Below are 27,482 nucleotides of genomic sequence, written 5' to 3'. Positions count from 1 at the left end.
GCATGGGATGCAAAATACAACCATTAGATGCAGAAGGATTCAACTTCTCATCTCAAATACTTTGTAAAACTGCTTGAAGCAGCATTGTGTCATGGACTTCCCAAAGCTTACAAGTGACCTGTCTTCTTCAGATACAAGAGCTGTGATACTCATAATCTCATTTCTCATAAAAACAACCATATGTGGAAAGTGATAATTGGCGATGTCCAGAGTTTTAAAATTTATTGTTTATTTCTAGTGTCTGGCATGATATACTTTTATGTCTGTCTCAATGTGAGAATGGGACAATGAAAGTTTTCTCTGTGTGCTTTCTGCCCCAAATAGCTGCATTCAGGCCAGCAGTTTTTTCTTCAACATTAAAAGCTATAGGAAGGTTGATAAATTTTACTTTCTGTTAACTGCATTTACTTCTAAAATCTAAGTAAAGAAAAATATCCTGGAAAATAGTTTTTCATCCTATCCAATTTATCTAAAACATTTTTGTGGTCAGTTATGCACAAAAAATAGTGTATTTATCTAATTTTTCATATACAGTAGTTAGTGTTTCAATGTCTAAACATAATCTACATACATTCAAAGTGGTTTTGTCAAGTTCTATCAGATTTAACAAAGAATTTTCTGAAACCAAATACTTGCCTTGTCAGAAAGGTATAACTTCTTGGGGAATCCTATCAAGAGAACAATTAAGATTTTTAAGCATTGAAAACAGGTCCAGCCTTTGGATTATTGTCCACTACTGATTTTCTGCACAAAAAGAAGGAAGTGACAAACTTACATTAAGAAGTCCAACGGCAATCAAGAGAGGTTTCAGGGCTGGAATGACTGGTCAAGGGATCAGTCTATCTTTCTAATTAGAGGAAATGATGAGGAAAGAAACACAAAGACCCAGCAGATCAATACCTGGATCCATGACTGGTAGGGGTTTTGACCCTGGGCTGGGCTACATGACACCAGACCTGCAGGCAGCAGATGGGGTACACCTGTCTCAGAGTAGGAAAAGGACTGTTGAAGTCAGACAGGTTCATTGCAACAGCTTTAAATGAGATTTTAAAGGGAAAGGGAGAAATATGGGCTTGATAGAGATATGCCTGGGGGTGACAAACCTGATCCAGATAGAGGCTGGATTCTTTTCTCAGGTAACAAGTGACAGGATGAGAGGAAATGACCACAAGTTACACCAGCAGAGTTTTAAATTGCAGATGGGGAAGAAATTCTTCATGGAAAGGGTCATCAGGCATTGGAACAGGCTGCCCAGCGAGCTGGTACAATCACCATCCCTGGAGGCATTTAAAAGATGGGTAGATGTGGCACTTAGGGACATGGTGTAGTGGTGGACTAGACATTGTTATGGTTGGATTCAATGTTCTTGAGGGTCTTTTTCAACCAAAATTATTCTATAATGCTATGAAATTTCAAATAATATTTAGTAATTTCTACCACAAAGCTGCTTTTTAGTGCAAAACCTTTTAGTGCAGGTCTCCAAAAAAAGGAGACCTGCTTGAGCACCTTTCTCTGAGATTCAAGAGAAAAAAAGGAAGTTATGAAACAAATTAAAACTAGGCTTATACTCTGACCCCTATCATGAGATAAGAGCACTGGCAGAAGCATTTCTTTCCTTCATTCCACACCACCTTTTCATAGCCTCAGGAAAAAGATATTGCACATACATTCCTTGCAACTAACTAGAACTGCGCAAAAGAAGTAATTCATTCGTGCCACCTGTGTTTCTTCTCCTAAGAGAAACAACTCTTACCGTTCAGGTAATTGTTATTATACAAATTACAAGCATTGCAGTTCAATATGCAAAAGTCTGCTTTAAACATTTCTTTGCAATGGACATCTAGATATTTTCCTCTAAAAAGGAATTAAATGGATCTCTTAGAAACCTGATCTAGTGAAATGGGACCCTGCCCACAGCACTGGGGTAGCTAAACAATCTTTAAGGTCCCTTCTAAACCAGGCCATTCTATGATTCTATGATGATTCTATATATTCTTCAGCTCCAGTACAATGATAAAAACTTGTAAACTGAGAAATTAAAAAATACTCACAGATTATGATGGTCTATCTTTCAAAGAAATTTTAACCTTTTAAGAAATTAATTTATCTGAAAAGGTTGTTACATCTAAACTCTCTTATATCTCCTAGGTTTTTGGGTTTTTTTCTCAAAATTATATATACCATTGTGTACTTATGTTAATACCCTGCAGTCTATTTTTCCCATAAAACATAAAAATAAGTAATATAAATAATAAATAACATAAAATATGTTACTTTCTGAACATTATTTGTTAATATTTCTAATTTCTCTGTTTTTAAGTAATATTATTAAATTTAAGTGCTGTACTTCCATTTATGAATTTCAGCTATTTCACCCTATACAACATGATGCTAAACTTTGCATTAATGTTTCCAAAGACCATTGTCACAAATATTTTTGCAAGTTTTTCAGTAGCTCTCTATTTTGAGCTATATGCGTGCATATAGAATATAACACGATCATCATGAATTTAAGTTTCTATGATCTTTCTTTTACTTTTTTTATTTATTTTTCCTTTTTTATTTTCCATTTTTACCAGCTTCTATTAACAAAAACTCAAAACAAAGCAAAACAAAACAAAAAGAAGGAAAATAGTATTTTAAGTGAAAAAGCAAAGGAACTGTTCTCAGTTAATCTCTGATCAAGCTATTTTTGTGTGAATGTTTGTGTGGCATACACTGAAAAGTGGCACACCATATGTGAAGGACTTGCTTAATGTGGAGTGTCAGGCAGCAGGGTCTCTGTTTCACAAATCATGGCACTGCTGCTTTTCTGTTTTCTTGCCACAATGAGAAAATCAGTTGTGTCTCTTCCATTAAAACAATGCTGAAAGTAACAGCTTTTATTTCTTTCTCACTGCATAACACTCAGTGAAATAAGACCCGAAAACAAGGAAATTGATTAGCAACCTCCCAATGCATAAGCCACTGTAATATCTGGTTCTACATAAATCAGACATCAGAGCCAGAGGGATTTAAAATTCTTTATGCAACAGTCCTCAAAATCATGGGTAAGACATTAGTTTCCAACACACAAACAGTCATAAAACCAAAATGCCAAAGTGAGTTACCTCAGGCTGCTCAGAATTTTCAAGAGAAATTAAAAGGAAACACACTTGTGTGAGTGAGAAGGCATTTCCCAGTCACAGCCTTGTCTGAACCTGGTCATCTAGGCTGTGAAATCCCAGTTTAGTTTAACCTACTAGACCCCACTCCCATTTGCAGCAGGGACTGGCTCCTAGTTTCCTCTAAGTCCCCACTGCATTTAAGTGGATACAGAGCAGCTGCATGCAGCTGAACAAATATTTGGCTTTTAATCCCCTGCAGATCATGACCTTACTGTCCAATTCCCAATAAGGCATCCCTCATCTCCTGTGCCGGGGGAAGAACACATTAAAAATCCCCGTGATTTTCATTTTTTCTCCTTTGACCTCGCCCTCTTTTGCTAAATTTCTGAGTGTCTTGCTGTGACATCAGAGGATGTAGGTTTACTCACTGCTAAGTTTTTGTTACATGGCCACCTGTCAGGCTGTGTGCAGCCACGCTGGCACGTGGCTCCTGCCTGTGCTTCACGTGGGTCCCCAGGGATAAAGTTTCTGCCTCTCTGTGGTGGAGAACTTCCTCCCTAGCAGTGCTTAAGCACAGATATAAATCCAAAGTCTCATTTTCCTCTCCACCCCATTTATTTCACTTTGAAGGTCAGACTCCTTGTAGCTATCAAGACTATGCGCAATCCTTGGTTCTTCATTGCCTGAGCTCAACCCTCTGCTAAATTAAACTTGTATTGGTTTCCCACTCTGTGTTGATGCCTCTTCTACATACTACATTTCCTTATCACACAGAACTTGTGGAATATGTTTTGATCCAGTCAAGCTATGACTGCAACCAACCAACACCTGCAGCAGGTCTGGACTGGTGCTTCCTGCTGGGAATGGGTGCAAAAGACACAGCACTCCCCACTTCCTGTCCTTCACCCAGACTGGCTGCTACTAGTGGATGTGCTAGGCATGAGCATGCAAGAGGACAGATAAAGACAGAGCACTGGACAGCATTATCTGGAAGCAGGCTTCTGGAGAGAGCAGGCAGGAGTGGCAGCAGGGCTGAGGGAGCAGGCGGGTGCCTGCAACCAGCCTGGGGCAAGGATGTAACTCAGGGCCTGCAGGCAGGGACTATACAGGAATGTGCTGTGTGCCCAGGTCTTGGAAGGGACATGAAACTCTGAACAGGCATAATATAATATGTGAATAGGATGAAATGGATATGCACACTTCACCTGAATTCCAGGTTTCTTAGCCTCACTCATTCTACATGTTACCTTATCCAATGGGATACCCCAAAGGCTTCTGGGATAGTTTTATCTTGAAGCACACATCAGGTCAGCTAGTGAAAAAATTCCAGCAGGATGGAGGGCAGTTCTAGCAGGAGGCAAAATCTCCATTCCTAGGCTCCAGTCCCACCAGGAGATGCCACTTTTGGAGGAGACACAGCAGCTCCTTGCATTGTTGGTCTGGGCTCTAGAGTGAGCGGGACAGGCTGCTGTCCTCTCCGTGTGCAGGACAGGCAGCCTGCCTGTCTCTGCTGTTGGACTGGCAAGAAGGAAGCCACAAATGGAGTACCAAAGAGTGAACTCCAGTGCTTTCTGTGCAGATATTCCTAAAACTCCCCCAGGCTGACAACTAAGGTCAATCAGTGATGTGTAAGGTTCTGCCATGGTCTGTAGCTTCCCTGGTCTGTAGCTTTCCCCTTCGCTTGTCTTCAGGCCATTGATCACCGCAATGATGCAAATCCAAGAACATGAAAGGGGTCCTTTAGGGGCCTCTTTTGGGACTGGTACTATTTAGTATCTTCACTAATGACACAGATTATAGGATTGAGTACAGACAGCAAATCTGCAGATGACACCAAGGTGAGAGTGCAACAGACACTCCTGAAGGACAGATGCCATCAGAAGAAACTTGAGCAGTGGCCCATGGGAATGCCATGAGGTTCAACAAGGCCAAGCTCAGGTGCTGCCCCTGGGTCAGGGCAATCCCTGGTGCCAGCCCAGGCTGGGCATGAACAGATCGAGAGCAGCCCTGCCCAGAAGGGCCTGGGGGTGCTGTGGGTGAGAGCTGGACATGAGCCAGCCATGGCAGTGCCAGCGCAGAGAGCCAAGTGTGTCCTGGGCTGCACCCAGAGCCCCTGGGCAGCAGGGCAGGGAGGGGATTCTGCCCCTCTGCCCCGCTCTGCTGAGACCCCACCTGCAGAGCTGCCTCCAGCCCCGGGGTCCCGGCACAGGAAGGACATGGAGCTGCTGGAGAGAGGCCAGAGGAGGCACCAAGGTGATCAGGGGGATGGAGCACCTCTGCTGTGAGGCAAGGCTGAGAGAATGGGGATTGCTCAGCCTGGACAAGAGAAAGCTTTGAGGTCCCTTCAGTCCCTGAAGGGACTCCACAAGAAGGATGGAAAGGGACTTCTTACAAGAGCTTGGAATGACAGGACAAGGCTAAATATCTTCAAACTGAAAGAATATAGGTTTAGATTAGATATTAGAAAGAAATTCTTTACTGTGACAGTGGTGAGGCCCTGGCACAGGTTGCTCAGAGAAGTTGTGGATACCCCATCCCTGGAAGCATTCAAGGCCAGATTGGATGGGGCTTGGAGCAACCTGTGGAAGGTGTCCCTGTTCACAGCAGGGAGTTTGAAAATAGATGATCTTTAAGGTCTCTTCCAAGCCAAGACATTCTTTGATACTATAATTATTTGGTATGCTACTAAAAAAGACATCTGGGTAGAGGGCTTTCTGTAGGGAGTGAGTATTGCTGGGACATGCAATAGCTGAGCAGCATCATTGAGAATTGTAGTTCTGAGTGAATATATTTTAAGTCATGAGTTCAGTGAGTTGGACATCCTCTTTATTCCAGTTACCAGGAATTTCTATTTGCTTTCCCTGGGGCTGCACTACATCTATGTCTTAGTCTACTTGGCAGACTTTCTTGGCAAAATATAATTCAGCATTATTTATATACATATTTCTGGCATGTTGCTCTTTTTGAGATTAGAGATAGAGAAAACAGAGCTAACTACCCTATTCCTTTAATAAATTATAAAGCGTATTGTAGTTGGATGAGGTGAAATGGATCTGGTGATTTTGAAGCAGCTTAATTCTGATTGTTTTGCAGGCCTTGAAATACAACAGCTTAATCTCATTTTTGTTGAAACCTTCCAGTATTGTCTAGACTCACTTCAAATTTTTACTGAAACAGCACAAAGGCACAAGTTTGTCAATACTGTGCTTCATTTAAAAAAGGCAAGATAAGAAACCATTTGGTAGCAAGTTGTTTGTAATGTTAAGGTTATGTTGCTCTCCTTAGTGAATGTGATATCTTGGTATTGGTAAAGTTTAATTTAGATGTAATTTTTTCATTCAGGCACATGACAAATGAAATAATGTACTTATTTAACTAAAATCTGTGAGAAAAAACCACAAATTTCTATTTTACTTTTCACTGCCCTTTCGATACATTGATAATGTCAAAATTATAGCAGCATTAGTCATATTCCTGTTAAAAAGTGTGCAACTGAAATACTCAGAAGCATTTTATAAAGTCATCATTACTCAAGGCAAAGCAAGCAACAAAGTGCATAGAAGAGCAAACAGAGGAGAGGGGATAGATTATTTGTTGATTTTTTAAAAGTTATCAGTTGCTTATCAGAAAAATGAAACATTATTAAGCAATCAACATTTCTAGTTGTATATATATATATATATATATATATATATAATTCTTCCACTTCTCCAGAAGTTTTGGATCCCGTGGTTGATCAAGGATGTCCTTTCAGTTTCACTCCTTTCAATAACATGGAGAGTGACTTTCTCAGGAATTCAGAGGTTTTAATTCAACTTGATGAGTAAGTGCCTCAGGGTATCTTCCTTGACAAAACACATCAATAGTTCAACTGGATTTCTACTGAAATATTTCTTGGATGAGACAAACCTCATATATTTGGTGAAACATTTCAAAGGTAGGAAACTGTTTTTTTTCTCACCTTTTCTAGCCAGAAAATTCTTGACTTCCCTCGTTAAATGCAGTAGCTTTAAAGTAAGGATCTAAAGGAAAAATTACTGTATTGAGCTTCCTCACCCTGCTTTAGTGGTTTAAAACATGTTTCTTATACAGTTAGGCATATCCAGTTGCAATGACAGTCAGTGGATACCCAATTCTAAAGCAAAGTTTGTTATACTTCAGCAGCGTGTTGAGAGTTGTTTAAAGTTTGAAGGGATGTCTTCCTTTCGTTCAGATTTTACACAGTGGACATGACCAAAGCACTTCCATATGTGCTTTTCGATTTATCCTTTAATACTACATTTCAAATCATAGAGAAACAAGTTTCAGTGTAAGTATTTTAATTTTGAGAGAGAAGAATGCTGGAGTTATATTGGAGTACTAATGAAAGAAATGATAAAAATAATGGCAGCACTATTCATTAACTCAGAAAGTGCAAGACACAATTCAAAGGTAAATGTGTTAATAAGTTATGATCACACAAGACTAAAATATCTGAACAGGCTTGACTCAGACAAGCCAAGAATACCCAGAACCATGACATGGTTACAAATCTGATACTTTAGGATTTATGAACCAGAATAAATGCAACTAACATTTTTTCAATAACTTCTCATGGGATTTCAAAAAGATGAGGAGTGAAAAAAAGCAAGGGAAGAGTTTGAAGGCAGGTAAACTCTTCTCTACCCAAGAAAGGTAAAAGTTTAAAAATAAGTATTTAATAATGGACTGGGAAAATTATTGGGACTTGATAAGAATAGAAGGGCAAAACACTCAGAGGCTGACATTGGTCATGTGGTGGCAGAAGATGCTTGAACAGATAAAACAAAGGTGACAAGGGAGCAGGGAGCAGCAGAGACAAGTCTGTTTAACTCACAGACTAGAATTCCTCAAGGGCTCTAACCACAAAGTGATGAGTCTTTGAAGCTTCTTCTGGCAATGAATCACTGTGACACCTCTAGGTAATATACATTTTATACCTTCTAGCAACTGATAAGCATGTAGAATAACAGCTCTCCACTGTCATGACTGGTCAGCCTGGTTGGAAAGGATCTCAGCTAAGAGCATGACCCCAGAGAGCATGGCCAGAGCAAGATGGCCATTGGTTTGACTCCTGGTGCTGAAACTTCTCTTTTGGATGGGTGCTCAATTTCCTAAAGAGAGAGGAAATTATTGCTAGAAACAAAGAGTACTGAGAAAATTGTGGTTACAAAGCTTTTACAAGAGAATGTGTGTCAGCAGTTGATGTTGTGGGACTTAGACAACCTGGATGCTTAAACTTAAGGGGTTTTTATGTGCCCCCTATGTTTTTTATGTAGAAGTCACCAGTGTGGGGAGAATTGTGAGAAAGGTGTTCTGTGCTCACCTTAGGACTCACATGCCAAGTCCTGCAGATGCGCCGATGGTCTAGGCAGCTGCTGCCCAAATAAATACCATCATCTACCATGACCATATTAGATGAAAATGGTTAGGTTTTTGTCCAGTAACGTGGACATACTCCTGTGTTTTGCTGACATATCCCTTGATCTCTGGTGGAAGCTGAGGAGTACCAAAGGCAGGAGCTGCCAGACCCTCTTAGTGCTGTTGTGTTCCTTGCCAGCCACCAGCCACCCTCAGGTGCCCCGGGTGGGGATGCACACACCTCCTCCAAGTGGCATGTGGAGGTCACCACCGGCATACACCTGCTGCTGGTGTCCAAGAAGGTAAGCTCCTAAGGGACAGCCACCCAGCCTTGTGGCTCCAAGCACTGTATAGGAATGTGGAAAAAAATTGTGGGCACCACCTATAACTTCCATTGTGATGGAAATTATTGTGCTTCAAAGGAAAAATATTTGCATCGTTTTCTGAAATAAGATTGTTTTAACAAAAACTTATGAAAAAATATGAGGCCACTGAGATTTTGTCCCCATGATCTGTGTATGAAAGCTATCTTACATAATTTTCATGTTTGCTGAGGTTTCTTGATGGTGGCGTTCACACCCCCAAGCTGCAAAAGGCAGAGATTTTTTTTTATTAGCTGGTTGGGTGCTGAATTTTAAAAATTTCCAAGTCCTATATATCCAAAGTATAAATAATAGCATTTCTGTAGTGGTGAGAGGTTTTAGGAAAGAATATATTACTCATGTTTACAAAAAATGAAGGAAGCATAAGGTTTACCTTCCAGCAACATGTACCAAGATGTAAGAGTCAAAATTGGCTCAGCAAATACAAGCCAAAATAATAAATTATAATACCATAAATATAATAATATTGATTATAAATGTCTACTAAAGTCAATGACTTCATGTTGTCTTTCTTCTTCTCCTGATGAGTGCTGGAAGCAGTCCCACCCACAGATACCATCTCAACCTGCAGCAAAATAGCAACTGCTGTTTCTCAATCCCATCTTCCCATTGCTCAAGCACCACCACAAACGTGAGATCTTCAATTCAGCCAGGAAACAGGGATTAAGGAGGAAAGTAGTTGTAAGTATAAAGATCCATCACAAAAATGCCTCTTGTCACTTATTTTTCTTAATGGAAACCACTTCCAACTCCTTTGAATTTGGTCAATTGCTCTGATCAAAAGCTGCTGTCACAAGTGAGGCTGCAGCACCCTTGGCTGAAGCAAGTAAAAGTTTTGAATTGCTGTAATTATAAAAAGGAACAGATTTTTCTAAAGTCCTCTTTTGCCTCCTGCCTCTCTGGTATATATGTCAGTAATTGGACTTTTCTCTCTGAAGAATTTAAAATAGAGAGCAAACTTGAACACATATTCATCATAACTTTATATTTCAGAGGTTACTGCTGCATGCAAGTGAAGAGATTAGCAAAGTTTTTGAGAGAGACTATTTATTCACAGAAATTTTCCATACAAATAAAAAAGAAAAGGTGGTCAAAGAGGAAGCTAATTCCCTTTTTCCTAATAGGCTTTCATTTGAACTTACTTACAAGCATGTTTTCAATATCAAATCGTCTTTTACAGCCACATATATTTCTGCTCTCCTTAAAGATCAAAAATTTTAAAATTTGCTAATATGAGTATATTGCCAGTGTCTTTTGCACTTTGTTATATCTTTGGAGACACAGAAATAAAAGCATGTGCTTACTACCAGTGATGGAAAAGGATTTCAACCCCTTGTTATTTGCATTAAAATACAATTGTTCCCTTCATCTACACCCAAGTTTGCTATGTCCTGTGAGGTAGGGGCAAATAAATACCTTTATTTAGCTATTCATAGGGGTTTGTGTGCTGCTCAGTAAAGACAAATGAACAATGAAAAGTAAAAAATAGCACATTCCTGGACCTTAGATTAGTATTACACTGAATTTGTGGCACAAATAGGCTTTCCGTGGTTATGATGCTGGTTCTCTGGTGTATGATAAAACTCATCTAAGGTGACCTTTGTGCTATGGTGCACCTCCAATTATGCAGAGAAACACAAAGCTATTTCACAGATTCATCTTTTTATCAACATTTAATAACTTCCATTAGCAATTTCCTTAGCAATTCCTTAGCAATTTCAAAAACAAAAAAAATCTTAGGAGAAAGACTAAAGCACATGACTTTGCAAGTTAAGAAAACCCCTTCTAGAATATGAGAAGAAGACACCCTTCAGGAAACTGGAATTTGTTTGGGACCACTGTGACATCCACGCAGGTAACCACCTTCTCAAGGGCTCTCGAGGGCTACCCGAGCTCAGCTCCAGCTTTGCAGACACATCTCCATTAGTGCAATAGCTATCAAAGCACGGGTTTTGAAATGCCAGCCGTGACTAGAATTAGACGTCCGCACAAGGCAAATTCAGGCAGACACCTGCAGGCCGGCATTCGCGCAGTGGCGAAGCAGGGTCCGGCAGCGCTCGGCGCAGACCGGGGCGCTGCTGCTGCTGCTGCGGCCGCCTCCGGCCCCCCGCGCTGGGCTGCGGGAGAGAGAGGAGGGACGGAGCAAAGGGGAGATCCAAGAGGCGGCAGGGCGGGAATGCACTCAAGCGGACAGGCACCCCCTGATGACTAAGCTGCTCTGGCTGGTCCCCAGCTCAGCGGGCCAGAGAGGCGCGTTGTCCCGCGGCAGCCTTCCAGGGTTTCCCTCATGACTCACGCCGCAGGGAGCATTCCCCGAAAACCAACACGCCCCCGGCCGGGGCTTCCGCGAGGCTCCCGGAGCACTTTCCGTGAAACACTTCAGCAGGACCAGGGAGCAGCTGGTGCCGAGCGTGGCAGGGGCGTCGGTGCCGCCCGGTGGAGGCTCCGGGGAGCGAGGGAGGGAGGGAGCGGAGCCATGCCTCTTTTGGCCCCGCACCCCCGGCACCCTGGTCGCCAGCGCCCCGGGCAGGCTGGCCCCCGACGTCCCTCTCACACCGATACCCTGTGCCCGGGGCAGCGTGTCCTTTGTCGTCCTGAGCATCCCGGTACCCCGTGCCCGGGGCAGGCAGAGCCGCGGGGTCCCCAGTGCCCGTGCCGCCGCTGCCCTGCCAGCTCGGCTGTCCCACGGCCGCGCAGCTGCGCTCCCCGCAGCCTCAGCAAGCCAAGGGGGTACCTCGGAGAAAGGGGTTTGTAAGATAAAACGTTCATCTTCGAGGGAAAAAAACCTCTTAATTGTAGACGGGGATGGAGGAACGATCACTATGCTCCAGTTATCCCACGCTCGCGTGTTAAAGTGATGCACGGGAGATGTCCCTGCAGCCTCAGTGTGAAGGGTGTGCATGCCCACCCCCGGGCAGACCTTCTGCAGGCGTCCCGACGCATTTTTTCACGCCTTTAAGAGAAAATCGGGTTTTACTGCAGCAGTTCCCGCTGAAGTTGCACCGCACGTGTTTGCGGGGAGGGCTACAGACACTTGTTTCAAGCGAGATTGCCCGTTGCAAAGCTTTTGTGTTTTCTTTTGTTTTGGTTGGGGTTTGGATGATGCCTTTGATTTTTATTCGTTATTCCGGTTTTATTTTCGAATCAGTGACACAACTTCAAGACTGAGTAATAATTATTTACAGTTTTGGAAAGAGGTGCAAGAGACGTCCAAATGAGCCCCTGTTATGGAATTGGAAACCTTTATTTCCGTAGGCGTACAGGTACATATATGAAGCCAGCAACGAGCTGAAGCCCGGGAGGAGAAAAACAACGTGTAAAGACATCATGGATAATCGCAACGGTAACCAACCAGTTTCTCTAGTGTTTCTGAAGCACGGGCATCCCTCTCTTCAGCTGTCTTTCGTGCCTTGTCGGGTCACGTAGTGGTGCAGGATAATTAACCTTTGGCTTTTTCTTACACAGTCCTTTGTAGCTCGATCATCTTTCTTCAGATCGCCTTCTTACCGCGGGGGTCCACCTACAATTTCAGCCTCTGTAACCACGGCAAGATACAAGAGGATCTACTAAACGTTTTGGATGCAGCCAAAACCTTTACACAAGAGGTTGGTGCTTTCTCTGGTGGCATCGGAGGGAAACTGTCGGGACGGCACTGCCTCCACGTTTTTACCCTTGACCACCGGCAGCTATTTTCTGAAAATCTCGGTTAGGAAGCCGGGAGTTGGCTAGTATAGTAAACCGGTACCTGTGAAACAGGACCTTGAAGTTATGTCCGGCTCTCCTCCGGCGACCTTCCTAAAATGCGCTTCGCTGAAGCTGGGACTGGCAGGGACGGAGAGCAGGAGCCCGGGCGGCCGCTGCCAGAGCTCTACCCGACCCCTTCCCAGCGCCTTGCAGACCCGTAGGACTGAAAATCGCTTGTATAATGCTTCACCGACGCTGAAGACGGTGTCACGGTTGCAAAGGTGATAAGCGGTTCAGAAGCTACGCGGAGGGTTCACACGCGCAGCCGGCCCTTAGCTCAAAGACCAGGCAGTGTTTTTCGGGGACAGTAGCCTTGCCGCTGGCTCGGACATCAGAGCCCGGAGCTGCCCAGCGCAGCTCCGCAGCGGCCGCCCCGCACGGCCGCCGCCCGACCCCGCAGCCGCCCGCACCGTGCGAGGCCGCGACGGGACGGGGCGCCCCGACAAGAGGGATGTCCATAACGGGGGGCCCGAGACAGGCTGGCAGCCTTCGAAGGCCACCCCGTGGGACGTGGCTTTAACAAGCATCCTCTGTTGTTGTTGTTTCCTTCCAGGAGCTACGACTCGATTTTCACACCTGCGAGGACGCGCCCTCCGAGCCGGCGGGCAAGCAGCTGTCCGAGGTTCGCCCCGGAGGGCTCCCTTCCCGGCGGCTAGGAATTCCCTTTCCAAAAAAAAAAAAAAAAAAAAAAAAAAAAGGGAAGAGGGGGGGAAGAAAGGGAGAAAGGAGTATGAGGGAATGGGGGAAAGGTAAGGGGGAGAAGGAGAAGGAGGGGAGGATGGGAAAAGAGAGGAGGAAAGTGAGGGAAGGGAAAGAAGGGAAAGCAGACAGAAGGGGGCAAGCAAGGATGAGGTGCTTTATTATATCCTTGGAGTGGTGAATGGGTAGCCTCTTTTTAGGGATGCGTGGGGAGGCGCTGAAGGGAAAAGGAGTTAAGGGTCGTGACCGGCCGTCTGCTCGCAGGACTCGAGGCGGGCGGAGCGAGCGGGCCGGCTGCTGGAATGCCTCCTGGAGCGGGCGCGGGGATGCGGGGAGCGGCCGGAGCTGTGGCGCCTCACCCAGTCCGTCCTGAAGCGCCACTGCCCCGGCTTCGACGCGCCACAGAAGGGCAGTACTGGGACAGCGCGGCGGGGCAGCCCCGGAGACAGCGCCGGGAGTGCCGCCGGGACGCCAAGCCCGGTCCCGTGCGACAGGAGCAAAGCCCGGGAGCTGGTGGCGGTGTGGAGAAGCTACAACAACTTAGGATAGGTGGCCGGGGGGGGGCGCGGCTTTGCGTTTTGCGTCCTCCGCCGGACTTCACTTGCATTGTCCGCCGTGCAGTCATGGCAACGGAGTCATCCTGAAGGTTGGTTTTTGGTTTTTTGTTTTTTTTTTTTTTTTTAATATCCATAATTTATTAAAAAAAAAAAAAAACAAAACAAAAACAAACCAAAAAAACCCCAAAAAACCCCACAACAACCCACATACAAAACCACCACCACAAAAACTCAAAACAGACACCTCGGGAAGTTCAGAGGCTCCCGAGGCGGGTGTCTCGAGGGATGCGCCATCAGAGATGGGCTCACCTCGCGCCCCGCTGCCGTCTCTGCGGCGGGACCGCCCGCAACCGCACCTGGTGCTTTGCCACGGCAAAGGGGATAACGAAATGAAGACTAAAAGGGGATACAAAAATGAAGAATAAAAGGAAAAAAAAAAAAAACACAAAAAACGACCGCGCAGTCGCGGCTGCGTGGAATGTTTGCGGCAGAGTTGGCGGCATCGCGCCCGTGCGCGGCGCGGGCCGGGGCGGCGCGGGGCCGGGGCGGAGCGGGGCCGCTTTCGGCGGCGCACGGCGGCGCACGGCGGCGCACGGCGGGGCGGGGCGGCGGAAGCGGGCGGGCGCTTCCTGCGGGAGGGCGGGCGGATGCGGACGCGGACGGAGACACGTGCGGAGCGATGGCGCGGGAGGGCGCGGGGCTCTTCGCCGCGTTCCGGGTGCTCGGCCGCTTCAGCGGGCACGTCCCGCACGTCCTGCGCTACCACGGCCGCCACCGCGAGTTCTACGTGGCCGTGGCCGTCGGGCGCAGCGTGCACACCTACAATGTGAGTACGCGGCGTCCCGGTCCCCGCTCCTTTTTCCCGGCCTCCTTCCCGCTCCCACCGGCCGTGAGGAGGCCGGGGCCGTGCAGAGAGGTCCGCCTCTTCCTGCCCTCCTCCTCCGCCCTCGCCGTCGTGATGCGGGAGCGTGTGCGGGGCTGCGGCGCCCCGGTGCCGCTCCTCTGCTGCCGGCCTGACCGGCAGGGAGGGAGGGAGGGAAAGAGGGAGGCTGCCGGCTGAACAGGCCGCGAATGAGCTCGTTCAGCCATGTGGGCAGCCCTAGCCGGTGCGGCACGGCCCATTCGTCGGTAGCGCCCAGCTACTGAAGCTTTTCCTTCATCAGGAGATAAATCAAACCCGCTCTGGTTTAGCGTTTGAGGGTTACGCTTTAGGGGCGGGGGCCCTCAGATCCTGTTAAAAATCCTGTATGAGAACGGATCAGCACAGTTGAGCTCAGCAAGATGAAAGCCTGTGATGCGGACTCGGTTTTTTTGCGGTGTAGAATCCTATACCCCTGAAGGTTGGAAGGGGCCTCTGGAGATCACCCAGACCAAACCCCCTGCCAAGGATGGGTCACCTAGAGCAGGTTACAGTGGAAGGTGTTTAGGTGGGTTTGGAATGCCTCAAAAGAGGGAGATTCCGTGACTTCCTGGGGCTCAGCCAAAGCATTTTCACTGTGTAGGATGCAGTACAGCACAGAACTGAGCTGAGTACAGCTAACGCCTGAGTGCAGACATCAAGGATCTTCCTCTGCTTCTGTGACACCTTTTTGCGTTCACTCCTGTCAGTCTTCTTCACAGCCTTTGAATAGAGTAGTGATCATCACTGGCAGAGATGGCTAGGTGTTTGCAACTAAAGCAAAATCTCTGTAAACAGAGATAAAATTAGAATACAGGGTGGTTGTGGTGAAAATAAGGTAGAAGCAGAGATGATGTAGAAATGATGGTACCCAAACTGGTCAGGATGTCTAAACACGTCCTTAGGTTTCCTATGCATTAGGGTAAAATACATCAGGAAGCACAACTTACTGTTGATGAGTAGTTATCTTTTGGCAAATGTATTGTCCCCTTCCTTTTGACCTGCTGCCTGTGTGTTTTTCAGTAGACAGTGTTCTAAACTGCAATGAGTAATCTTCCTGGTTTATGAAGTATCAAATACATTGTCTGATCTAGATTAATTCCTAGAATTTTTAATTTGCTTATACCAAATTCATTGCAACCAATCACTAAAAATGCATTTTTAACATTTTCATTGCAGGTGAAGAAGCTTGGTATTGTTGCTGTGAGTAAGTATTCATAAATTGGTAATTCATCTTATTTTGTTGGGGTTTTTTTTAAACATGTCCAACATCTGCACTTCATTTTCAACTAAAAAACAAGAAAATAAATTGTACTTGCTAATATTTACACTGAAATATATTAAAAAGAGTCTCAGAAATCTAAAATACCAGTTTGTAAATAAGATTACTGTTGAAACTGAAATTTAGTTTTCTTAGAGACATACCTTTTGAACCTTCTGTTCTTACCATCTTGTTCTTCCGAAAACACCTCTAAGCCATAAGGATTGATTGCACAGTGAATAAAGCTCAATTATTAATTTATTGAATTAATTTCACATCCCTTTTTTGTTATTTTTGTGATTATTAGAAGACTCTTATAGGAGAAAAATAATTACATGAAGAAAATAGATGTGGATGCCTTCAGGGAGTGTAAGGAGTTGGTTGTGCTGGTGGATACAAAGGATATGGATTGGTGGCTTGACACTCACTTGGCCTTTGGTGGCAGCGCACCCTGGGTGTCAGCAGCAGGGCCCACATTCTTCAGCACCATCCCCAGCAGCCAGGGTGATGAGGCAGCGTGCACCCCTAGGATAAGCTTGCAGAGGATGCTGTTTTAGGAGGAGGAGCTGACACCCAGAATGGCAAAGTTTTGGTCCAGGGAGCTGCTGGAAAACATGAATCCTGGGCCAGCAGGAGCCTTGCCAAGTCTGGCGAGGACAAGTGCAGAATCCTGCTGCACGGAGCAGCTGGGAGCTGACTGGCCCATGGCATCCTGCTGGGCAGAAGCTGGAACTGTGCTGGTGCCAGACTGAGTGCGCACCAGAGACACAGTAACTGTGGGTAAGGCAGGCTGGGTGTCAAACCTCATCAGGAATGCATCCAGCAGATCAGGCAAAGCTCTTCTCCCCCGGCACCTCACGCCAGTGGGGCCGTGGCTGGACTGCAGCACCCTGTTAGTGTGGTTCTGTCCCTTCCACAGCTTCCCTTCCTCCTGCAGGAGACATGCTAAGGAGCAGGAGAGTGTCTACAGCAAGCAGTATGGAAAGAGGCATTGGAGTAGCTGGGTCTGCTTAGTGCTAAGAAGGGCAAGATTCAGGGTGACCCAGAGGGTGCCTGAAGGGCAGAAGGGTGGTGGGGTTGGATTTGTGCTGATGGTGGCGGACAGAGCAGCAAGGGGCAACACCCACAGACTGCTGAGACCCTGAGAGGGTCACAGTGGAGGGTAGGAAAAATGTCCCAAAGAGGTAACTGTGGTACAGTGTAGACCTTGAGGAGACCTCCTTCCATGGAAGTGTTCAAGACTCAGCTGGGTGCAGCTGCAGCTAACCCAGTCTAGTACTGGAGCTAAACTTTGTGAGGAGCTGGTGGTATATTGAACCAGTTGATTTCCAAAGCTCCCTTTCACTTGACACTTACACGATTGAGAGGTATGCTCTCTGTCTTGAAAAGTAGGGACTTTACTTCTGTGTACCACAAAGTTTTTACAGAGATGTCATATATAAAATATTTTCTATTAATAGATGATCTGTAAATTTAAGAAAAAATGTCGCACAACCAGGACTAGATTAAGATTTCAGCTATGCATTTTTAAAGGTGTAAACAAATTAACTTTTCATCTTGCAAAGTGATAAAAACATTGCATATTCTGTTCTTCAGTGGGCTGCATCTTCTTACATGATGTAGTCATCTAAGCTTTTTGAGAAATTGAAATGTTTGCATACAAAATTATGATTGAAAAAAATGAATGCTGTGCCTCCCATATTTTTATATGCTGTTGGTTTGTAGATGTTATGTGGTTGATGCTCTGAACTTTTTAACTTGGGTCTGCCTAAAACTGTCTTAGCCTAAGCAGCCTTTCATGCAGCTCCTGTGGAGTGCCAGGTGTCTGTAACCTGGTTGTAAGCCTCAGTCACTTCAGGGGTGCTGTGGGAAGATATGTTCAAACAAATGAAACCTCATGGAGTGCAACCTTATTTTATGTTCTTATTTTAGTTCTCCTTTTGAAGCTGTGCTGCAGTACAGCAGAGGGTGCAGTTTTCTTTGTGCCTGCTAACAATTCGCGGTACAGAGCACCTTTGTGGGAAAGGCTGCTGTGTGACCGTGCTAGTTTTTTTGTTTCATAGGTGCACTCCCACAGTGATTTTTGACCTAGTGTTTCTCTGCAGAAGTGTAAAGTGCTTTAGTAATTTACGTTTTTATATTTCCTTGGATTGAGAGTATTATTCCCTATAGTAATTTGTTTTCCTTTTTTCTACTATTTGGGACCACACCAGCAGCTTCTCAGTGTGGTTTGGAACTTTGATTCTTTTACCTTTTGGGTTAGTAAAGTAAATATATCCATTTTAGATACTCTTTCTGAACCAGTCATGAGGTAAGGAATGAGATGTATTCTTAGAGCATTAAATTTTTTTGTGTGATCAAGAGATAGGTGCAGGAGTGAGTCACTAACTCCTAGGCCTGCAGAATAACTTAACCTAATAAGCATTGATAATGTTGAGACTTTAATTTATCATCTGTTTTTTCAGCCCTCACAGAGCTAATGTGTACCTTTACTTACAGAGGTATTTCACTGATTTATTTTCAAGCGCTTTTCAAAATAACAGCCTTATGTTCTTCCAGTCTTATCTTACTTATGATGTTGTTACTGGTGTAATGTTTTGTAGTAATATTTGCACGCTTCTGAAATGTGTGTATTTCTCTAAAATTCAACATGATGTTCAAACAGAGGGTTTTCTTTGTGGGTCAGTGTTCCAAAGAAATACACTGTCAAGCTTTCTGTCTTGCTAGGAACCTGAAACTCGTTTAACTTTTCTTTTGTTTGATCAACAGGTAACGCTTTGCCACAGGACATCACATGTTTGGCAGCAGATCGCATGCTGATATTTGCTTCATATGACAATATTCTCCATGCTTTTGCCAGGAACAAAGAGGTTTCTGTTACCTTACTTATTACTCAGTAGTACAAAACAGTTGTGTAGTGTCTGTGGTATCAAGGCAGTTAATTTTCTCTGAATGCCTGTTTCTGTAGCTTTTGGTACCTTCAGTTTTAGGGAAATAAGCTGTAAAACGAGGAGTTAAAAGCTTAAACTGGAACATAAGAGCAAATTCCATAATGCCGAACTATGTTTTACTTATAAATTGGAATAATTAAGTAGCTATTTAAAGATTGAAAAAATCATCAATTCACATAAGCTAAATTAATTGAAAATAAATAATTAAAAATCCCTAGCTAGCATATTTTTCAAACAGTTTTAAATATCAGATACTATTATCTCTGTTGCATTTCAAGTTGTCTGTCCTTTCCATGAATTTTATTTGAACTTGTTGCTGACATCTTTTAGCTGTCCTTGAGTATTATGTTAACATGGTATTCTACCTTAACAGCTTATTAGAAGCATTTCTATTTTGAAATTATAGGTGGTTCATACCTATGAAGGCCACAAGGCAAGGATACACCTTCTACAGCCTTTTGGTGATCATGTCATCTCTGTGGATGTTGATAATGTTCTTATTGTTTGGAATATACAGTCAGAAGGTGAGAGATTTATTTTTTTTGCTGCTTTATAGGATAGCACTGTTAGACATTCAGTAATTTAGGAAGAATGTTTTTTTTTTTAAATGCACACATTCAGAAGCAATTTATCCTTAAAAAAGAAAATTCTTACATGATCATGCTATTTAGTTGATCTGAAGTCCTAATCCTGCAGTAATGTTTCATTAATGGATACTCTGCCATGTGCAGAGGCTCAGTGAGATTCCGTGTACATGTAAAAGAGAGAATGATTATATGAAAATTACATTTTAGTGTTCCATTTTCTTGTAAAGGCTGTGATAGAGCAGCTTTGGCATTATTTCTAATTCTTGTAATTCCTTGGTATCTAACAGACTGGGTGCGACTAAATGCTAATGAATAATCTTTTCGTATGTGTCAGCATCTTCTCATGCCATTTTCAAGTGCTTTGTGAAATTGTGCTTCAGGGCCCCAAACATGTTTCTTTAGAAAGCATTCATTGGTGTGACCAGTGTTATTCTCTGCGTGCTGGTTGTTGAAAGTTTGTAACCAGGTTTAGAGGTTTGGAGTTGCTATAACAAACAGGCATTCTAATCAGATGAGGTGTTTTGCTCAGGCAGGAGCAGGAATCCCTCAGAAAGATATAAATCAGATAAAGATATGGTATTGCCAGTATTGTTGTACTGGATAGACTTACAGGGAAAAAATACACCTTCAAGCAAACAGATGTTTACATTGTAAAGGCGTTTAGCCTTTTCTGTTACATGTTAGCTAATCCTGTAAGAAAAGCCAGTTACAGATTTGAAGAGTTAAACATCTATCCTGCTTTTACATTTGCAAAGGGAGTACAAGCCTGCAGATTTGTAGGGGTAGCCACACTAACACTGTTTCTTGCTGTTTTTGCAGAAGAATATCTTCAGATAGATTTTGATAAAGCCACTTTTGCAGTTTCTGCACTTCTGCACCCCAGCACCTATCTGAATAAAATTCTCCTTGGGAGTGAACAAGGAACCTTGCAGCTGTGGAATATAAGATCCAAGTAAGATTCCTGATACTTTGGCTGTGCTTAATGCTCCAAGTAGTTTGATAGGCAACAAATGATACTCTTAAGTGTGGAATCTTTTACTGACTTCTGGCACAGGTTTTCAGTTGGTATATTTCCAGGAACAAGGAATGCTGCTGCTCCCTGAATGCTGATGCCTTTCAGGTTATGTGTTGTAAGAGTAATCTCCTTGCAAAATGTCAGGGGTTGTTCAGGAATTTTTTTTTTTTAATTTCTTGGAATCACATAGCTTTCACATGAAAGCTTTTGAAATAATAGTAAAAACGTGTTCAGACCTCCTGCCTCCCATCTTCCAAGCTTGATTTTTTTTGGTTGTTGTGGGTCCAAGGAAGTGCTGGCAGGTAGAGTAGAGGTAATTACTAGCATTTGAGCTTAGATTCAGGTAAGAGATGCATAGGCATGCAGTTGTCTCTGAGCGTGTCCCAGTAGATCATCACCCATAATGTCAGTGTTTCATTCCTACCATGAGCAGCTGCTTTTCTAAATCATGATAAGTTACAGGTACAGTGAGCTTCATTGCAAGTTAATGTTCATGCTGCAAACACGTGTTAAGTCAACTTGCATAAATCAGTGTTTCATTCTCCTAAGTCAGCTTGCCATGATATCACAGATATTTCATTTTTTCATATGTTCATGGCATATAGTTATTTCATTGTTCTGGTATTAATACACAACACTGCCTTTTCAATAAAATTTAGCCATAAGTTTTATTTTTAACCTTACTTCTTAGTATCACAGACTTTCTGTATCAGTACATATAAAGCAATCACTGTGTCACAGAAAATCCCCAAGGGTTAATTGATTTATGGGGTTTTTATGTTTTTTTTTCACAGCAAACTCTTGTACTCATTTCCAGGATGGGGCTTAGGAGTCACAACTCTTGAACAAGTTAGTATTTTTCGTTATCTTTTATTTTCACATGTAATTGGTCGAGAACAGCAGGCAAAATATTGTTGTTTAAAATTGCATCAGTAAAGATGGCATGTATTCTCCCACATAATTATAGTAACCCTCTCTGGACTGAAGGTTTATTATCCTTCTCCTTCTCTATTCCTAGTTCTGTTTTATTTGGCATCTTACCTGTTTTGTGTTCATCGTATCTATAGTCTTCACTGAATGATGTCATGAAGTCACAGAGATTTCATGATACTTCATGAATTACTTTCATGAAGCTTCATGATACTGGTAGTTTTTTGCCAAATTTGTTTTGCTTTGGAGTTTGATAAAGTGTAGATTTTGTTGATTCTGTAAAAGATTTTGTAATGTATTTGCTATAATTTTTTTTTTAGATACAAAAGTAAGTTAAAACTTACCAGTAGCATGGATGCCAGCTGGTGGAAATGGTCAGAGTTGTCTAGGATAAAACTCACAAAAGCTCTGTTTTTCACAGTAGTCCCAGCTTCTGGAAACAGAATTTTTTCATTTCTTGCAGGCTCCAGCAGTGGATGTTGTTGCTGTCGGCCTTGTATCTGGTCATATCATTGTACATAATATTAAGTTTGATGAAACTCTGATGAAATTTCAACAGGACTGGGGTCCCATCACAGCAATATCTTTTCGTACAGGTAAGTCCTAGTGTTTTAAGTGAAAATATGTATGAAAGCACTAAGACTAAAGAAATGGAGGAAAACAGTTTGTGATAAAACATTTCAGAATCAAATTTGTGCTGAGAGTTTCAGTTTTCAAAGGCTGAAGGTAGTCTAGAAAAGGTGAGATCATGCATTTTTGTCATGCTAGGTGTTTTATAGCATTTTCTTCTGTTTTTATTGCATACAAAGTGATATACAATATACTTGAAAAGAAAAGTTTGTTGACAGTGTGCCAAGAGCTGATACAGTACACAATTGTCAGAGGTATTGTAATCGGTACATCCTGCTTTAGTGTCCATACCTGCTGCTCAGCAGTGTCTTTCCTCCCCCAAATGTTAATAGTTGGGTGAATGCTGAATGGATGTTACTGGGGAATCTTGACTTGTATTCACAGCTTTTTCTTGTCTAGCAAACATGTCCTGATTATTAGAGCTAGTTACTCTAATGTTGATCCTGCCTGCAGAGCTTGATACCGAAGCTAATCTCTCATTTGAATAATCTTGTGAATCTTAACAGAATATAGATTGAGTGCAGACCCTGTTGAGGAGGAATGATACAGGAGAAAATTGTGGAAAGATTTGTGAGAAGTAGAAAGAGCGCCTTTTTGTGTCAATACCTATTGTGTTTTCAAGCAAAATCTCTAGCTCTGATTGCCGGATTTAGAGATTGTATTGTTCTCTGATATGAAAAATTAGTATTTTTTTAATCAGTGAGTTTTGTTTCTTTTCTGATAGACATACTACAATATTTCTGTTAAAACCTATATTATTTCTAGCATCAATTTGAGATTTCTTTTTCCTTGTGATTGTAGATTTGCCTAGCATCAGATTTAAGATGTGACAAGACATTAGGGATGAGCTGAATGTCAATAAGCAAACTTTTTGAACTTTTTTTTTTTGAGCAGATGGACACCCAGTAATGGCAGCTGGAAGCCCAGTTGGACACATTGCTTTGTGGGATCTAGAAGAGAAGAGGCTGATGTGTCAGATGCAAGATGCCCATTCCACAGCAATAGCTGGCATGACATTTGTCCCTGGAGAGCCACTTCTTATTACTAATGGTGCTGATAATGCTCTACGGGTGAGTTACAATCTCTGCTGCTCTCTGAAACCACTACAACAAAATTCAAGTTGCTGGTCTGAGTTGGACTGTAGTGGACAGAAGATTTGCTGCTATGTTGTCATTGCTTCATTTACTGCTTTGTAGTACCCTTGAAGAACAAAGCTGTGGATCCACATTTCCAGAACCACACTTTATATCCCAGTATGCTTTTAAATCTTGATCCATTTTGATAATGTTTTGGATCATAAGCAGTTGCTGCTGATAAAAGTCCCTTATGCTGCATGTCCTCTGATGCCACTGGGCTTTGGTGGAAGGGCAGAATGAGCAGCAGGAAACAAATAAGGTGATGTGATGGAAGCCTCCAAAGTTTGAGGGTTAAGGCTGAAAGCCAGTGTGTGAAGTTGGCTGCACCAGCTCCCAGGGAAATGCATTCTGCTGACAAGAGGTACAGTTATTGGCAAGGCAGTGTTTGTCAGCCTGGTTTTTTCTGCTTATTTTGGGGTGCAGGTTTGGATTTTTGATGGGCCTGGTGGTACAGGTCGTGTACTGAGAAGCCGAATGGGACATAGTGCACCACCAACAAAAATCAGATATCACGGGCAAAACGGAGAGCAGATTCTTAGTGCAGGTATGAGTTTCCATTCTTCTTCAGTCTGCTTTCTTGCTGTGATAAAGAAAATGTGCAGAGCTAAGTGTCTTTGTTTTATTAATTCACTAGATTATATTTCAAGTGTTGTATGTGTTTATGAAACACAGTAAGTGGCTAACATAAACAGCATAATTTATTACTGTAACAAAGTGTTTCACTAGAGTTTTCCTACTCTAGTAGGAAAGTAGTGTTTCCCTAGAGTAGCACGTCAGCAAGCTGAAAAGTACTTGAAAGGAGAATAGCAAAGGAGCTACTCTTTTCATCCATATTTATATATTTGATGAATAAAAATGGTTTTGTTATTTTCTGAGCAGGTATTAGCTGGTCAGAATGAAACCTGTAATCAACTCAAAAAATTTGGTTGTGGCAGGGGAAAAATAAGCAGTGTAATGCATTTAGTAACTACTTTTTCCTCCAGTTTGATCAAGCTTTGTGGCTTGCACTGTCTTTGTAATATATTGCAGCATACTTGTATCTGTAATATATATTTTCAGGGTTGATTTTTACTGAGATATTAATCCAAGAGTGTAAAATTGCATAAGTGACTACCCTTCCTTAGAAACTAGCATATTTAAAAAGACCCCTTAGGCCAGGGAAGTGCTGGTGTTTTACCCTAGACCACTTAAGTGATGAGATGATAGAGACTCGTCATCCGGTCTCTAATTACTCTTAAGAAATTAATTGTTTGTATGGCCTACTTTTGAAAGCATTACACTACCTGTACTAAAATCTCTTGCGAGTCATCCAGCTAGTGACTTGCATTCATGTAATGAGTTATTGTCTGTATTTCAGCTCACACCAGACAAACCACAATCTCAATCTTAAGTATTGCTTAACAAATCTTCACATTGGCTTTTTTAGTGGTGAGGGCACAAACACAACCTTTACAATGAAAAGGGACTTGACCTTTGAGATCTGATGTATCTGCAGTGCGGAGAGACTGACACTGCCCTCCTTTCTGAAACACTGATCAGACTTTGTGCAGCAGAAGTGAGTTAGGGCTGCCTTTCATGGGCTACTGGTTTCCTTAGAAGAGGCATCTCCTCAGATTAACTTCATAAAATTTCATTAATGTCATGAACATTACAGAGTCAGACGAATTGAACATAGAAAAGATGTCTGTGAAGAGGGGTCATTCTGATAATGTGCAGGGCAGAGTTGTAGGAATGGGATGTAGGCCACAGAAAATTAGGTTCCATTTTAGTTCTGCCCCTTAGAGTGTATCTGTATTTATTCTTGGACCAGAATTTTTAGTAAATACCTTATTACAGTGTTTGAAGTTGCTTATTGCTTACTTTTTACTTTTCTTGCTCAAATAGCGTATGTAAAGTTGATTTTTGCCCTTCACTGCTCTTTGCTAATACTTTCTTAGGTCAAGATGGAACATTGCAATCTTTTTCAACTGTGCATGAAAAGTTCAATAAAAGTTTAGGACGTGGTAAGTATCTCAGTCAAAGTACAAACACAGGTGAAAAAAGAAGGCCAGAAAAGCATATATGTAAATGTTAGTCAGGCCTTATTTTCATTTCAGCTGTTCTATAAAACCTAATCACCTCACCTTATTCTGCAGACTCAGTCCTTCCTGCAATAAGTGTGCTGCTGTATTTGATTATTCTTTAAAAAAGAGATTTCTGATCCTGGCAGTGTATGTTACTTCACTGTGGGAAACACTGTGTATGACATTTTAATGTCAGCTGGCTGCACCAGTTCCCATTTCAGCATATGTAATTGCAGCTTTTTACCCTGTTTCCATTCTGTTCAATTGACTAAATTATTAGCCAGTTCTTATTTCTTGGCCTGAGTTCTTTTGATTCAGTGTGCAGTTTGACTTAAGCACAACTTGCACATCATGCCATGGTAAAGAAACACTTTCATTTGGGAGAGAAAGGATCAGAAAGATTCAAATAATTCTTAGCTTTAATTATCTGGCCATGTTGTTAGATCTGTATTTGGACCTGTTTAAAAAGATGCATAAAAATGAATTTGGGCATTAATTTGAAATTCGGTGTTCTTTGGTTACTGAAAGGTCTGGGTGCTGTTTATTGCTTTATATAGTCATGTCTATAGGACCACATTTTCAGCTGTGATGGGGGAACCTTTGCCTCAGGATTTCAGCACGAGATCCTGGAACAAGTAGATTGAGTAGTGAATTCACAGCTGTGAATGTAGAAGTCTGGTGATTTGCTTAGCATTGCATGAATTTTAGCACAAACTATTAGTGTTCTTAGCTTTACAAACCTAGGGAACAGGGTTGTGTTTATTAAAGTCAAATGTTTCTAAATTTAAAAGGAGCTTTGCATTTTGTTAACAGTCCCTTTTAAACCATTACTCTCAGTTCTGACAATGAGACTAAGTCCCTTAATTTCTATTTTTAAGGTTCAATTAATAAAAAGAAATCAAAAAAGAAAGGCCTTAAGCTGGATACGATGGCACTTCCACCAATTACAGCCTTTGCTTCAGGTGAGTGGTCTTTGACATAGGTTACAAATTAAATGTGAATATGTTATCTTCATGTATTAATTTCAGTTTTTAACCCTCAAAACACTATTGTTTTGGAAGCACATGCTATATTTAGATTATTTTGTGGTCTTTCATGAGCTACTGAGTGACAGTTAAAAATTGTGTTTGACTTGGTAAACTGTTGCAATATCTCAAAAAGAGCATTTTATGTTGAAACATCCTTATCTGGCTCTTGGCTTGAAAATCTCCTGCATGGGAACCAAAATCTACAGATATACATATTATTTCAGGTTGCAGAACCAGCAGCTAAGTGGAGGATGATCTTTGTCAGCTGAGGAAGTCTTAGTTATGCTTACAGTTGATTTTGAGTCCTCAGTACACTTATTTGAGTCATTTTTTAAAGCTGAATTTCAAGTAGTCAGTTCATTTGTAATTCAGTATGCAAATAATGATTCTAACTTCTTTAGGCAGAATTACAATTATATTTGCTTCATCAAAATGTGCTTCTTTGAATTAATGACCTCCTCTTCAGACTTGAAATCTCTTTTGTCAGAAGTGTAGCTATTCTCTCTTCTGAGGATGTTTTATTGTTTCCTATGTTGAAAGATCTGGATTTACAATTTTGTGGAGCCATTTGGCTTATGTGGTATTCACTGCCTGTACACTCTTGTTGCAAATACGTGTGTAAATTTTTAAGATTTATATTTGAAATTAATTAATTTTAAAATTCATATTAGAGCTGCTTGTATTTGAAGATTTAAAACTTCCACTTACTTAAATATATTGTTCTCTTTGTTCCATTAAGTGAACCAGTTTGTATCTTGTTTTAATCTTTTAAGTTCTAGAAGTACCTAGTTTAAAGCTCTCAATTTTTTTAAATTTCCAGGAAAAAATCAAACTTGCTCATTATTTAGATCTCCATATATCATATTTGACTACAAAGTTTGGATGCTGAGCTTTTGATAAACAATTTTCCTGGAAACACAAAAGAAGTATTTTGCTATGTGAAGCAGATTTATTTATTAAACCTGACATTATCTGGTGGCTTCTGCTGCTTCAACAGCTGAAGAAAAAGTTAAGGACACTCCGCTGGAAATGTATAGGATTGAGCAGTCTAAACCATTTAAACCAGTTTAAAACATTTACATTGAATTATGCATTTCCAGCTGCAGAGGTTAAA

At 42.3% G+C, this 27,482-nt stretch overlaps 1 protein-coding gene across 1 annotated transcript in view; it reads left to right on the top strand.

Annotated features, from left to right (window-relative positions):
* Nucleotides 1-14,535: 14,535 nt before the first annotated feature.
* The window catches only part of WDR36 (WD repeat domain 36), a 32,184-nt gene continuing 19,237 nt past the window's right edge, over nt 14,536-27,482 (top strand). Inside the window, exons 1-11 of the mRNA XM_058044161.1 lie at nt 14,536-14,695; nt 15,947-15,974; nt 18,798-18,898; nt 19,386-19,503; nt 20,386-20,518; nt 21,376-21,430; nt 21,975-22,107; nt 23,036-23,211; nt 23,701-23,821; nt 25,215-25,280; nt 26,219-26,302. Coding sequence (XP_057900144.1) covers nt 14,549-14,695; nt 15,947-15,974; nt 18,798-18,898; nt 19,386-19,503; nt 20,386-20,518; nt 21,376-21,430; nt 21,975-22,107; nt 23,036-23,211; nt 23,701-23,821; nt 25,215-25,280; nt 26,219-26,302 — 1,162 coding nt within the window. The 5' untranslated portion in view covers nt 14,536-14,548. The remainder of the gene's footprint in view (nt 14,696-15,946; nt 15,975-18,797; nt 18,899-19,385; nt 19,504-20,385; nt 20,519-21,375; nt 21,431-21,974; nt 22,108-23,035; nt 23,212-23,700; nt 23,822-25,214; nt 25,281-26,218; nt 26,303-27,482) is intronic.

The sequence above is a fragment of the Melospiza georgiana genome, chromosome Z, assembly GCF_028018845.1.
Source record: "Melospiza georgiana isolate bMelGeo1 chromosome Z, bMelGeo1.pri, whole genome shotgun sequence".
Lineage (NCBI taxonomy): Eukaryota > Metazoa > Chordata > Aves > Passeriformes > Passerellidae > Melospiza > Melospiza georgiana.
This window is presented reverse-complemented; position numbering and strand designations above follow the sequence as displayed.